At 37.2% G+C, this 15,319-nt stretch overlaps 1 protein-coding gene across 1 annotated transcript; it reads left to right on the plus strand.

Annotated features, from left to right (window-relative positions):
- The first annotated feature begins 835 nt into the window (after positions 1-835).
- On the plus strand, positions 836-10,169 carry EREG (epiregulin). The gene is made up of 5 exons (XM_055587419.1): positions 836-863; positions 3,490-3,576; positions 5,653-5,776; positions 6,633-6,782; positions 8,821-10,169. Exons 1-5 carry the CDS (start codon positions 836-838, stop codon positions 8,900-8,902), a joined length of 471 nt encoding a protein of 156 aa, XP_055443394.1. The 3' UTR covers positions 8,903-10,169.
- The last annotated feature ends 5,150 nt before the right edge of the window (positions 10,170-15,319 follow it).

The raw sequence follows: 15,319 nt of genomic DNA on the forward strand, positions 1-15,319 counted from the left end.
GGCTGGCCACCAATCTGTTTGCTGACATTATCCAAACTCTATATCCAAATAATACCATAGGGTTATATTTTCTCAGCAGGGACCCATGATCAAGATCAAAAATTCAAATATAAGATTTGCAATTGACCTAGAGAAAGATCTTTATGTTCAATTAACACTAAAGTCATGAAAAACTGAAAGATTAATATACAGATAGGACTTCAGCATGTATCCCTGTATGACTTTAATGAGTAGTGATTTATAATTGGATATGAATCCTGGATGTTAAAATTCTTCATGGGTTAACTTTTTCAATCTTTTGATCACTTCCCACTATTCCTTTACCCCATTTTGCAAGGCCCTGGGCTAAATGTGAGGTTGAGGAAAGCTTGAAAACCAGTTTTGAAGCAATAGAGCTGTGTGGATGAACACATGCTTTAGAACCAATTTTGGTAGTTCATTAAGAACCAGTTTTGGTAATTCTTCCCAAGTGGTGCTAGTGGTAAAGAATCTGCATGCCAGAGCAGGAGACACAAAAGATGCGTGTCTTATCCCTGGGTCATTGGAAAGATCCCCTGGAGAAGGAAACTGCAACCCACTCCAGTATTCTGGCCTGGAAAATTCCATGGACAGAGGAGCCTGGCCGGCTACAGTCCATGGGGTTGTAGAGAGTCAACCACGACTGAGCATATACAAGAACTGAACACAGTAGTTCATTGGCTACATATATCTGTGATTAAAGTGTAATCTAAACACTGTCATTTGAGAACTACATTTAAAATCATTTACAATTCCATCTATAAAATACCCGGATGTGGGATTAATGTACCAAGTCTCATAGAAACCATCCTGAGAGATGGACTATGTCCAAGGGAGCGTCACAGGTTAGAACAGCCCAGTTTTTGTGGAGGCACGCCCTGCCCTGAACATTCTTTAATTCACAAAGACAAATATTTCACTTGTGGCTTGACCAACTGGAACAAAGTTTCCAACAGTGGAAAAACTAACAATATGAAAAACTTTTGAGAAAAAAAAAAAACCAACAACAACTAATAAGCAACACCTCAGAGCAATTAGCTGGATTTTATTATAATAGTTGCAGGTTGTATTTGTAAGCAGTTCTGAACAGGAAAGGCTAGTGTCTGTTTTCTGCAAAGAGTGAAGAAACCATCCTTTGCAGAGAAATGTGCATTTCACAGTGGACCTGGCTGGCCCTTTTGCAGTAGGAGAATCGATAATATCTCCTCACATCAGTTGAAGAGCCATGGAGGAATAGGAATGTCAGGGATGTAAAAACACACATTTGAAACTCCAGCTTGTGTTGAGCAGATTGCATAAATTAAAGGAAGTAATTCTTTATGAGTGAAAGTTTATGGCAAAATTATATTGAGAAGTAGAATGATACTGGCTTGGATAAAACTCAAGCTAATTCACCCCTGAAAAAATGTGTGGACAAAGTTATCCTTTTCCATCTCTGTTCAACTGACAGTAGAATAAAAATTTTAGCCATTTTTTTTGTCATTTAAGAAAGATTTTTTTTTTCCTGTAAGGACAATCAAAGTATCATTTATATTGTAGGAGAAATATGGAGCAAGGAGGTGATAGTTCTAAACTTTCCAAAAGATATTTTCAAGTCACTGAAAGGTTATGAGACCCGATGTCATAAGATGTACTCCTAACCCTTATCTTCTATAATCTCTAGATAATTGGTCTTGGATAAGACATTTAATTTAACTACACTGCAGTTATTGAGGTTAATATAACCACTTCAGAGGATTATTATCAGTGTCAAGTTTGAAACATTAAGAAATTACTAACTCTGATGCTTATGTTTTACTCAAATCATACTCAATTTGCTTAACATGTACATACCTCCTCTGATTGTGAAACAATAAAATTCTTTATTATATGGAATAATTATCCTTTAAAATACCAAAGTACAGAGAGATTTATAACCTTGTTATAGACCAGTAGAGGGCACTATCCACATATACTACTGCTAAAAACAAGCTAGCTGTTGAATGGCATGGAACATTCATGAATCCCATTTCATTTAATTCTCCCCCAAACTCTGTAATTTGGGAACATTGAAATCCAGAGAATTTAATTAATTTGTCCAAAATTGCATAGCTCAGGTTTTCTCCCAGGATTGCCTTTCCACCATACTTTGTTGCCTCTTTATGGCGTTAAATACTCTGCTTCAGTTATATTTAGCTGAGTTCATTCCCTGTAATGTCCATTATACTTTAGTGTTATTGCGTGTTTCCAAATTCTGTAATGTGGGCAAAGAACAACATTGCTGTGTACTCTGAAGAAAGTTACTTAAACTCTTTATGCCTCACTCTTCTCAAATGGCTAGTGGGGAGAACAGTAATATCTTCTTCAAAGAGTCACTGAGTGGATTAAAGAGATAGTATAGGTAAGGATGGGCTTCCCTGGTGACTCAGATGGTAAAGAATTGTACTGCGATGCTGGATACGCAGGTTCAATCCCTGGATCAGGAAGATCCCCTGGAGAAGAAAATGGCTACCCACTCCATTATGCTTGGGGCTTCCCTGGTGGCTCAGACCATAAAAAATATATATGCGCACACACAGTACATGGTAAAGAAATGTCAACTGCTGCTAACTACTACCACCGCCACCACCAATAATGTTTATTATATGACAGTTACGCATATAACCTGGAATGAGTGATTAAAGAGCAAATACATGACTCCTAAGAAGAGTAAAATTCTCTCCAGTAAACTTTCCTACAATTAAAAGGATTCTTCCTATTCTTTCCATGCAATTCACAAACTTCTTGCATCATCCTGGTGCCAGTTCCCCAACATTTATCTTTTCAGGGGAGACACACAGTGAAACACCTTGTTAATCTCTTATTGGATGACAGAAGCTGTATTCTAAGGCTCAGTATGGTTCATGCAGCATGTGTATCCCTTCCCATATTGGATAAGATATGTTCTGACTTTACTTAGATTACATATTGTTCATTAAAATCTATTAATATTTTCATGCGTAATACAAAGAGTACCTTAGGTACTTAAATCAACAACTGATGTATCTTCAGTTGAGAGTCCTATTTCATTGTGACCATAAATAGAAGCTGAGTTTTATTTGAAGCCTTCTTTGTGATAGGTTCTACTTTGGAGCATTGCTCTGAACACATCATGAAGTAAAAAACGGTGGAAAATTTCCAATTGCTAAAACTTCTTAAGAAATCCAATGGTAAAACCAGGTCTTTGAAAAGGTTACTGTGAAATGTTTAGAGCAGGTCAAGTTTGTAACTCTGAATGTAATGCCATGGCTTTTACCATGGGACACAGAGCTGGGTGTTCATTTATTTTCAGTGATATGCCTGTTTCCATAAATTATTTTCTTTCAGGGTTTAGAGGGATCAAATTATTGAAATAATTAAAAGAAATCTGCAAATATTGTAATTATGTGAAAATCTGGTCAGAGTTTGTTTCTTGAAGCATCAGTTATATATTTTATTTTTCTCCATAAATAGTTTTCTATCTTCTTCAAGCAGTCTTCAGTACAACTGTGATTCCTTCATGCATCCCAGGAGAGTCGGGAGATAACTGCACAGCATTAGGTAAGCCCAGCTTTGTCAATGTTGCATCAAATAATTATGCATTCTTAACAGAAATGTAAACTTAAAGACTATAAATATGAGATAGTGGAAAAAAGAGGGGCGAATAGCTGCTCTATTAACAAAAGAACTCAATGATCTGGAAAAATTATATAAAGGAGTAACTGGAGGCAGAGGGCCTGGATATCTAGTTGTATGTGAAGATTTGATCTTAAAGAGAGGGAAAAAAGAAAATCAGATTCCCTTTGATCATTTCAGAGCTTTGCTACGAAACTACTGGGAGAGGTTGGATCCCAGGCAAAATAGGCAAATTTGAGCTTTGTACACAGTAGATAAAGTATTTCGTTGTTATTTTTTGTAAAAAGAACAAATGATGCCCTTTATTTTGAGTTACAGCAATCATTCAGAAAATATCTATAGAGTACCTAATACATGCCAAATACTGTGCTTAGGTGGCACTAGTGGTAAAGAAGTAGCCTGCCAGTGCAGGAGATATGAGAGATGTGGGTTTCATCCCTGGGTAGGGAAGATCCCCTGGAGAAGGGCATGACAACCCCCTCCAGTATTCTTGCCTGGGAAATCCCAAGGACAGAGGAACCTGACGGGCTATGGTCCATAGCCTCACAAAGAGCCAGACAGGACTGAAGCAACTTAGCATACATGCACACAGATAAGTGGTGCATTGTCGTATCTTTGGACCCCAGGGGACTCTGACTGTGGTTCAGGCGAGATCTGCTTTATATTCAGTCTGAGTTACTGAGTTCAGAGTTATCCTGAGTAACCAGAGTAGTACACCTCTTTTCTTATCCTTCCTCATTATACTCTAGGGGTTTGGTCTGCCTCGCTTCCTATTTTTGGCTATTTGAACAAGAGTATAAAGTCAAGATGCCTTGTTTGATTATTTCATATAGACTCTTCAAATTTTAGGTCTTCCCTAGTGGCTCAGACGGTAAAGCGTCTGTCTGCAATGCAGCAGACCCGGGTTCAATCCCTGGGTTGGGAAGATCCCCTGGAGAAGGAAATGGCACCCCACTCCAGTATTCTTGCCTGGAAAATGCCATGGACTGCGGAGCCTGATAGGCTACTGTCCATGGGGTCGCAAAGAGTCAGACACGACTGAGCAACTTCACTTTCACTGTCTTCAAATTTTAGTAATTAAAACATTCTAGGGATTCCTTGGTGGTCCAGTGGTTAAGACTGTATGCTTCAACTGCAGGGGGCATGGGTTCAGTCCCTGGTTTGGGAACTAAGATCCCACATGCCACATGGCCAAAAAAGTAAATAAACTTTAAAAAAAAAAAGCTCTTAATAAAAAATTCTAAAGTAAATGTTATGTGTAGGTTGTAGCGCTATTCTAAAGAGGCTACTGTTTTCATGGTTGTATTTGTGTAACCAAGGCATTTATAAGTCAGGGTTTGTTTAGGTCACGTTCAGCTCTTATCATTAGAGACTTTGATTGATTTTGGGTTTGGGGTGGTGGTTTAGTCATAAGTCATGTCTGATTCTTTTGACCCAATGGACTGTAGCCTGTCAGGTTCTTCCATGGGACTTTCCAGGCAAGAATACTGGAGTGGGTTGCCATTTCCTTCTTCAGGGGATCTTCCTGACCCAGGGATCAAACCCTAGTCTCCTGCATTGCAGGCGGATCCTTTACCGACTGAGCTACCAGAGAATGCACACCAAAACAAGCCTTGTTGGCTTAAAATCCTCTATAGATTTAAGCTGTCTTAAATTAATTAATGGATTCAGCTTGCAAATGTCAGAATTATTTGAAAAAATTAGACAACCTTATTTGGATAAGTGAATAACCATAAAGTATTATGATTTTTCGTGTGTGCCTTCAACTTACCTTTTCTAACCTTAAACATTGTCTTTTGAGAATTTTATTCCCAGTTTTTGTTTTGTTTTGTTTAGTCCATTTTCCTTTGGGAATCCAGTGTTTTGCTTATTGCTCTAGAGAGTATGAGAACTAAAGTGACTTTTTGTCCACAAATGCCTGAGAATGGTTACGATTATGAAAGGATGATACTATTTCGAAGAAAGTGACAGAATACGTTCCCCTTTCCGTTTCTTTCACAGTTCAAACTGAAGATAATCCACGTGTGGCTCAAGTGTCGATAACAAAGTGTAGTGCTGACATGAATGGCTACTGTTTGCATGGACAGTGCATCTACCTGGTAGACATGAGTGAAAATTACTGCAGGTAATGTGCCAAACGCAAACAAACAATATTTTAAAAACCCACATTGTCTCTCTTTTTTATCTTCTTAATAAGTACTCTGTTATTTCCATGGGCTGCAGTTTTTAGTATTATTAGCATGCAATTTATATTTACTATTAGAAACTTTATTTTTTCTTTTAAGTTGTGCTGTGTGTGCTAAGTCGCTTCAGTTGTGTCTACTCTTTGCGACCCTATGGACTGTAGCCCACCAGACTCCTCTGTCCATGGGATTCTCCAGGCAAGAATACCTGAGTGGGTAGCCATTCCCTTCTCCAGGGGATCTTCCTGACCCAGGGATCAAACCCAGCTCTCTCATACCTCCTGCATTGGCAGGAAGGTTCTTTACCACTAGTGCCACCTTCTTTTAAGTTGGGGAACAAAGAGTAGAACAAATGGTAGTTATCAGATTATACAGATACTTCGGGGGTGTGGAATGGGGAGGGCTTCAGATATCTTCCTCTCACACTTACCACAATAGCAGGTCAACTTTTAATTTTTTCACTGGACTTATATGTCAGCTATTGTTACAAGCATTGACTCCACTGATTTAGACAAAAAGCACCTCAAACCCACACAACATACAAAACACCATTGTCAGCCACATTGGCAGCTGAATAAGACTATCATTTTAATGTAACAGTTGTGATTTGAGAGCTTCATGGGGCTCTTTTATCAAAGTTGGGCCAGCTTTCAGGTCAGTCTTTGAATTCATCTTTACAACTTTTGGCAGACCTTGTTGATATCTTGCTTTATAGTGTGAGATGACCTCTTATGAAATTAATTCAGAACCAAGATTTCTTTTTAAAATAATTGATCTTTCTCTTCCATTGTCCTTTAGGTGTGAAGTAGGTTACACTGGTGTCCGGTGTGAGCATTTCTTTTTAACCGTCCAAAAACCTCTGAGCAAAGAATATGTGGCTTTGACTGTGATTCTTGTTATCTTGTTCCTTGTCGTAGTTGCTGGTTCTATATACTACTTCTGCAGATGGTAAGCCAGTGTTTTTGTTTTTTAACACTCTTCCTTTGTAAATTACCTTTATACAAGACACACAAACTGGGTAAAAATATGGCAAAGTATTATTTAGTGGGAAAAGACAGACTGCACTAAAAATATTTTTAAGGAAGTTTCAGCAACAGAACATCTGGACTTGACTCTGTTTTGGGCTCTGTTATTTATTACCTCTGTGACCTTATACAACTTCACTAAGAGTATCAGTTCCTTCCTTTATAAAATACAAATAGAAATCCTTATTCTACATTAATGACAGGATTATTATCAGTATTGAGTATAACACATGCAAAAGTAAATCATAAGGCATCATGCCAATGTTAAATTTAGCCACTTGTATTCAATTTATTAGATTGAAGTTTGTATTTCATAAAATATACTTTGTAAACTAATAACCCCAGAGGCTTAGGATCTTAAAATTTAAGGCAGACTAGTAGAAGCGAGTGTCCAGATAATTGTAAGAGCTTACTTTTAAAAATTGGTTCATGCCACTCCCTTAAAATTCCATCTTCAACACTCCATCTGTGTACAGTGCTGTACTTACATATGCTGATAACTGAGTGGGCATTGAAACTTTTGACCGTATATCAGATTGGCTGTTTTTTAAGGTTAGTATCAGGAATAGTATGACTTAAATAGTGTGTGTATTCAGTCTTATCCAACTCTTTGAGATCCCATGGACTATAGCTTGCCAGGCTCCTCTGTCCATGGACTTTACCACTCAAGAATACTGGAGTGGGTTGTCATTTCCTACTGCAAGGGAACATCCTGATCCAGGAATCAAAACGGAATCTCTTGCGTTTCCTGCATTGGCAGGCTGGCTCTTTACCACCGTGCCACCTGGGAAGCCCTACTTAATAGTAGCTGCCTTTAAAATGTCTCCATGAAATCCTCCTTATTTTGGAAGGGCTACAAATTTTTCAGTGTACATTTGAGTGAATTTTATTTTATTTTTGCTGAAAATAATGCACTTCTACTTTTGACGCTCCAAAAATGTTACTTTTACAAGATTAAATTTATTTGGTCCGTGTTTACTTCTAAGTATTCATCAAATTATAATACCTTTTTAATTAGTTATGATCACATAACTGAATATTATTACACCTGAAACACACCTGAAAGGTCTTTAACCACAATCCTTTCTTTTCGAAAGATGAGAAAGTGAGACCCAGAGAGGGAATTGACATGCCCTGGCTTGTCTAGTTGACAAGTAGCCAGATCAAGGCTAAACAAAGGTTTTCCTAATCGTGTTTTTCAACTAAGCAAAAACATTATGCAGTTTCCTTAAGTCTACATGATTCATCTTCAAAATGGGTAGAAAATGAACTCAAAATATTAGGTAGACAGCTTTAATGAATGAGTGAATGAAGATTCTGAACCACTAGATTTATGAATCCTAGCTAGGAGAACTTGCCAGGTTATGTAATCCATTTGTACTTTACTTTTTTCATCTGTAGAATGAGGATGATAATGCTAAGTGTAAGGATAAAATTAAAAATGAATATATATCACTTAAAACATTGTCAGTCACGTAGTAATTGCCTGATAAATGTTAGTTATTTTTATTTTTATTGGTGATAACATTACATCAACATGATAGGTAGAATATAATAGTGATATTCAAAGTATTTGTACTTTTTTTCTTATTTGTAATAAGGAAAGAAGGAATAAAAAAGGAAGGGAAGACAGAGAAAAAGAAAAAAATGGTAACAGTCCAGGATTAAATGTGGTCACATGCTCTCCTGGAATTTTACAATTTTCATGACCATCTGAAAGCCTCTGAGAAGTTCTTTAACTGCATTTCACCATTTCCTCCCGAAATTATTTGTCCAGGGAAACTACTCCTTGCCCCCTCCCTCTTTTCTCACCTTCAACCTAAACCTGGTTACCTGTGTCATTTTGGAAGTACCATGCTAAAGTACCTTTAGAGTCCAAGTATTTGTTTCTTTTGTTAGCATATTTTGCTCTTATTACTGTTAACTACAGTGCTAATGATTTCATTTTTGAATATTTCTAGGTACAGAAATCGAAAAAGTAAAGAACCCAAGAAGGAATATGAAAGAGTGACCTCAGGGGATCCGGCATTGCCGCAAGTCTGAATGGTGCCATTAAGCTTATGGGCAGGAATGCACTGCATGCCTGGTTATGTTAATATTCCTATTTTATTAATAATATTTATGTGGGGCATATGTTAAGTCAACAATGATGTATTTTTTAATATGCTAAGAAAAGTTTTTATTTTTGTTTTATTTTTAACAGATTGCTAATGTACACAAAATATTTAATATAAAAGGAAAGTGGATATTTTTGTAAGAAATCCTTTTCTGGGCTAAATGCTTTACTGAAAACTTTTTTGCCTGGTGTACACTGCATAGGAGTGAGCAATGCCCAGTTCGTTGTTTAGAAAGTGTCAGCACGTGACAGATTTCTATAAGCCGAAAATATGGTCAAACCAATTTAATATATTTTTCTACTCCTCGAATCAATGATAATTGGTTTGACTATATCAGAGTTTGGTGTCTGAGTTGGCACCACTGTGCCACGTATTGAAACACTAATGCTATGGGAACTGGGGAGAAGCAAATATAGATCTTGAGCTAAACACTGCACCCTCTGCTCCCTCCACTCACACATGCTCACTGTTTACTGCCTGGAAGGAAGGTGCGTGATTCTCTATGCCCATTCACAACTCCTGTGGATATTAGTCATCCATCTAATACAGGGGTCCCCAACCCCCAGCCACAGACTGCTCCCAGTCCACAGCTGGCTAAGAATGGGCCACACATCTGGAGGTGAGTGGCAGGCAAGCAAGCAAAGCTTCATCTGTATTTACAGCCTCTCCCCATCACTCACTTCTCCCTGGTGCATAGAAAAATTGTCTTCCACAAAACCCGTCCCTGGAGCCAAAAAGGTTGGGGACTGCTGATCTAATAGATTTTCCTTAAGAAAATGAATTGAGAAAACTTTTACCATCTTTTAAGTAATTTTATGTATAGCTTCACAATGTCCTTCTTTTTTTTCAGTACATTTATGCTAGGTAACTGTTGCTCATAAACTAATAAAAAAAATCCACACATGAAGCCAAAATTTGTGCTTCTTTTTTGAAGAGTATTTATTTCTATATGAACTTTGCTAAAGAATTCTACAGTTTAATCAGAGTCCAAAATTTGATGGACTAAGTGTTATTTTAAAGTATAATATAAGACAGTTATTCTATGTATAGTCTAAAGAGATCTAAAAGCATGTTTCTGTTTCCCACTAATATAGCTGAAGTCAAATGTGCTGTGTAAGGATATGTTTTTAATCCTACACATCTTTATTGACATCTACTGTATGTAAGGGAGGTCTGCTTATTTTGAGTGATATTGGTTGCTTCCAAAAAAATTATTGACGAACCAAGAAATCATCTGAAATCCATTTATTTTGTTACAAAAGGGAGTCATATTAGTTTATCTTGAGCATTTCAATTCATATTACATAATTAATTGTAAGTGATTTGGAATGTTAAACCTTTATTTAAGGATGCTTAAATAAAGATTAAAAACTAGCCCCTGTAAAAGTTAAATTTTTACTTATAATTTGATATTAAATAATAAAAAAGATAGGACACAGATTCATTTTATGGGTAAAAATTAATTTTTAAAATGTTTTAATGAAGATAATGCTGGGCAAACATTAAAAAACCATTGCTATTAGCTCATGTTTCTTACAAACAAAAAAATTTGGCTCATATTTAGTCTATCTTCCTTATTTTACAAATTTCTCACTATATATATTTCTAGAAAGATCTATCTATATCTAATGTATTGAGACTAAATGCAAACCAATGCATAAATACCTAGTTTGTGGCTTCCCACCAAGACCACACAGTAACCCAGTAGACATACTCTATAACCAAAGAGGGTCTAAGATAGATGCTAAAGATAACCTCATGATCAAGATTTGTGTAATTTATTAAATATTTAAAATACAATCAAATGCCACTGTTCTTTTGGACATTCTTTGTTCTTATCTCTTTGCCAAAGTCAAAGCAAGGAGAGAGATGGTGCACTGGGAGGACAGATTTTCATTTTTGAGTCCTGAGAAGAGGATTAGTTAAATTCAACTGTCCTGAGGTGTCAGATCAATTTCTATGTACCAAATACATGATATTCTAATTTCTGTTGAATTCAGTAAAAACTCATGTCTGATCCATTTTGCTCTTTTTGCTGCAACAGTCAGTATGTAGACTTTTGGGGAAAAATGTGTTTAACTTGCTGCCCAATAATTTCTGATTTTTGTCTACTCTTATTCCTATGGGGAAAAGGGGAGTAACAACTTTTATATAAACAGTGTTGCTTGAGTAAATTTTAATGTTTTGACTGAAGAATAATTTTATCTAAAACATGCCTGTTATTCAAGCTTGATGAGGTTAAATGTAAGATAGTGAATATCTCTCTGCTTTTTTTGCACTCTGTAATTGCACTTTTTAAGTTTGAAGAGCCATTTTGGTATACAGTTTATATTAAAGATGCTATAGAACATAAAGTTGTATCACATGCAGTTTAAAGTAACTTATTTGAAAATGAATTTTATCAGAGTACTGAATTGTATCAATTTGTTTGTGTTCAATATCAGCTTTGATAATTGTGTACCTTGAGATACTGAAGGAGACTATAGATACTTCACAAGATATTATTAATTTTTATTTATTTTTTTTTTTGGAAACTGGAAAAAAAACATTGAAAAATAAAAATGCATGAAACACCTTGCATTAAAAATGTCATTGATTGATTTAGACTCTTTTTTTTTTCATACTACATTAAAGGGCTTAAAAGCAATGACAGGACTATAATGTGTTTAAAGACATTGATTTTAGTTTGGGAAAGCACTATATAAATTTATCATAGATTATGGCCTACCATAATGAAGAATTTCTTTGAAATGTAAGGAATTACATTAATTATAAAATTCTAGCTGTTAGTATATTTTAAAAGAATATTTTTAGAGAGTAGTTGCTGTATAGCATGCACAACTCAGCTCACTGCTCTGTGATGACCTAGATGGGTGGAATGGAGGGTGGCAGGAAGGTCCAAGAGAGAGGGCATATATGTACACATATGACTGATTGACTTCATTATGCAGCAGAAACTTAACACAAAATTGTGAAACAACTATAGCCCAATAGCAATTTTTAAGAAGAATAAATATCCTACTGAGAAATAACTTTTGAAAGGACGCATCAGACAGAAGCATGTCCCATGATTCCCTCAGCATCTGCCAACCAAAAGTTTGGGTTTTCCCAGGCCTTCCCAGGTGGCTCAGTGGTAAAGAATCTGCCTGCTAATGCAGGAGATGTGGGAAACACAGATTCAATCCCTAGGTCTGGAAGATTCCCTAGAGTAGGGGATCCCACTCCAGTATTTTTGCCTGGAAGATTCCATGGACAGAGGAGGATGGTGGGCTGTAGACAACAAGGTTGCAAAGAGTAGGACATGATCAAGCACACACACCACCACACAGCAGGAAACATTGATCCTCTGAACCTCTGTCACAGTAACACCTTCTGAGGTACCTGCTTCAACAATCTATAGAATGCTTTGTCTTTTATTGGCGCCTTGGACCACTTCATAATCTCTGGATAGGGCAGGGAGGCGTGGCTAGCTCTGATCATTTTACAAGGGGATAAACCAATCTGTCCAGGGTCACAGTTGGTAGTAAAAGATAAAGCTGGGGTGAGAAATAAGGTCTTCTGGTCCCCAGTTACACTGCAGCTCTGGCCATGGTGGTGCTAGTGTCAAAAAACCCTGCTTCCCAATGCAGGAGACATAAGAGACTTGGGTTCAATCTGTGGATCAAGAAGGTCCCCTGGAGAAAGCAATGGCAACCCACTCCAGTATTCTTGCCTGGTAAATCCCATGGACAGAGGAGCCTGCTGGGCTATAGTCCGTAGGGTCACAGAGTCAGACATGACTATAATGACTTAGCACCTGGTTCATGTCAGGGGCAGCAGAACAGACCATCACGTGGAGTGAGTGTGAGATTTGATTTGGAATTTTGTGGGGGAGAAACAGAAATTTCTATAAAATGAATTTCATGAGATCTTACAGAACCATCAGACTGATTCTATTCAAAGTCTGACAACCCACAGGGTTAAGTAAGGAAAAGAACTCCTTGAAACACTTCTCCCATTCAGCTTCCAAAGTGCCCTCCTCATCTGGTTGTCATCCTGTTTTCAGTCTCATCCTTGATCTTCCCTAATATCTTCTGTCTTCCACCACTGATTTGTAAATGCTGGGGTCCACCCAAGCTCTTAATTTGGGGACTTTTTCTCTATACGCATACGTGCTAAGTCACTTCAGTCGTGTCCGACTCTTTGCAACCCTATGGATGGAAGCCTGCCAGTCTCCTCTATCTATGAGATTCTCCAAGCAAGAATACTGGAGTGGGTTGCCATGCCATCCTCGAGTTTTCTCTATATATACAATCCCTACTTTATTTCATATAGCCTTGTGCATTTAATTGCCATTTGTATACAGACTATTCCTTGACTAGATATTTTCCCTGATTTCTAAACTTCATTATACAACTACCTATCCACTTGGATATCTACTGGACATTAAATAGTAACATGTTCAATGACCAACAGTCCCTTATTGTTTTTTCTTCTACCATGTTCCTGTTTGATTAAATTCAACTCCATCCTTTTTGTACCTCAGGCCAAAAACCCAGTGTCTTTTCTGGAAGGTGATGAAAGGTTCACTTTTAAGTGGTTTCAGAGAGGATTACCCTCAGATTTGTAGAACAATGGAAAAACTGCAGAACTGGCCATTTTGAAGGCATTATGCAGAAGGAAAAATCTCCCAGAAGACTAGGCTTTGATAAAATATCACAGTTTTTTTAAAAATAGGAAACTGTAGGCAAAGTTTTTGACTTTGGTCAATTCTAGAACATATTTCTCCTCAAATGGTCACAAGATGTTGTTTTGTTCATTAGGGTCCAACATGAATTCATTAAGAAGGAGACATAAAATACGGATCCTTTAAAAATATCCTGTCTGGCCAACTAATGGTAAATACCCAACATACAGAGCCAAACAAAGGAAGGACATTCAGTTTATTTAAATTTATAGAAATATTTAGGAAAAGTCTTCCAAAAATTTCATATGAGCCTGCAGAGCCTTGTGCCTACTAAGAAAATAGGCACAGCCAAGTACTTTAATGCAGGTATTGTTAATAGGTCTTCCCTGGTGGCTCAGTTGGTAAAGAGTCAACCTGCAATGCAGGAGACCTGGGTTCAATTCCTGAGTCAGGAAGTTGTTAATAGATCCAACAAATGCTAAATGGAGGCCATGTGACAAAGCTTTGGATAAGGGCATGGTTATACTCATTGGAAATATAGGAATTATGAATAAATTATTAGTTTCCCCAGTGGCTCAGTGGTAAAGAATCTACAAGAAATGCAGGAGCCACAGAAGATGCAGGTTAGATCCCTGGGTCCAGAAGACCCCCTGGAGAAGGGTATGGCAACTCACTCCAGTATTCTTGCCTGGAGAATCCCATGGACAGTGGAACCTGGCAGGCTACAGTCCATGGGGTTGCAAAGAATCAGAAAGGACTGAGGTGATTCAGTAGGCATGCATATAAAAATATCAGTGGAAAGGTGATTTTTCCAGCCCATCTGTCAGAAAGAAGCAATGGTTTTCTGTTTAGTCTTTTTCTCTGGATAGCAGGGTTGATACCAGGGAAATAACGTCATATTCTTGGCCCTCAACTTGTCATCAGGAATAATTCATGTTCTGGAAAAATGATAAAAATTAATACTTTATGAATCAATCAATTAATACTTATAGAAAATCTTTTTTTTAGTATCTAGTAATATATAAGGACTGTAGAGTATTTAAAAGAAGTATTAAATGTACTGTAGATTTTAAGAAACTTAGAAGAGGAATTTGAAGTTACAATGACATATAAAGAATAATGCAAGGAGTTAGTAGTTACAGTTCTTTGGCTTTTAGGGAAAAAAGACTGAAATTGTGTCTGGCTTAACCAAGAATAAATTTTTGGGAAGGATATATGGGGTTTGATAGAATTAAAAGCCAAAGAATCAAGGAAGTTCTAGTGCTTTAGTTGGCAGTGTACTGCTTCTAAAAGGTGTGAATTCCAACTGTTTTTGTTCTTGGGTGCAAGTGGTCAAGGGAGGCAGGATCTGGTTACTTAGCTGGGATCATGACCTCACCTCTTGCCTTGGCCACTAATACATTTGAAAAGCCATAGAGTTTGTACCTAATGGGAGAATCTTTTCCCTGCAGAGGAAAATCAGAGAGCTATTACTAGAGGAAGAATAAGCAAATTCTGAACAGGCAAACAACAGAAGTCCACCATAGTTACTAAATAGTATTATATCAAGCCATTTAGAGAAAGGTCATGCCAATGGGGAAGCTTTTACTGAGGAATTGGGACTTTAACTGGACTTGGAAGATTGACAGGACTTTGATAAGCAAAGGAGGGACTGTAGGACATTTCAAATGGAAGACT

This window comes from Bubalus kerabau, chromosome 7, assembly GCF_029407905.1.
Source record: "Bubalus kerabau isolate K-KA32 ecotype Philippines breed swamp buffalo chromosome 7, PCC_UOA_SB_1v2, whole genome shotgun sequence".
Lineage (NCBI taxonomy): Eukaryota > Metazoa > Chordata > Mammalia > Artiodactyla > Bovidae > Bubalus > Bubalus kerabau.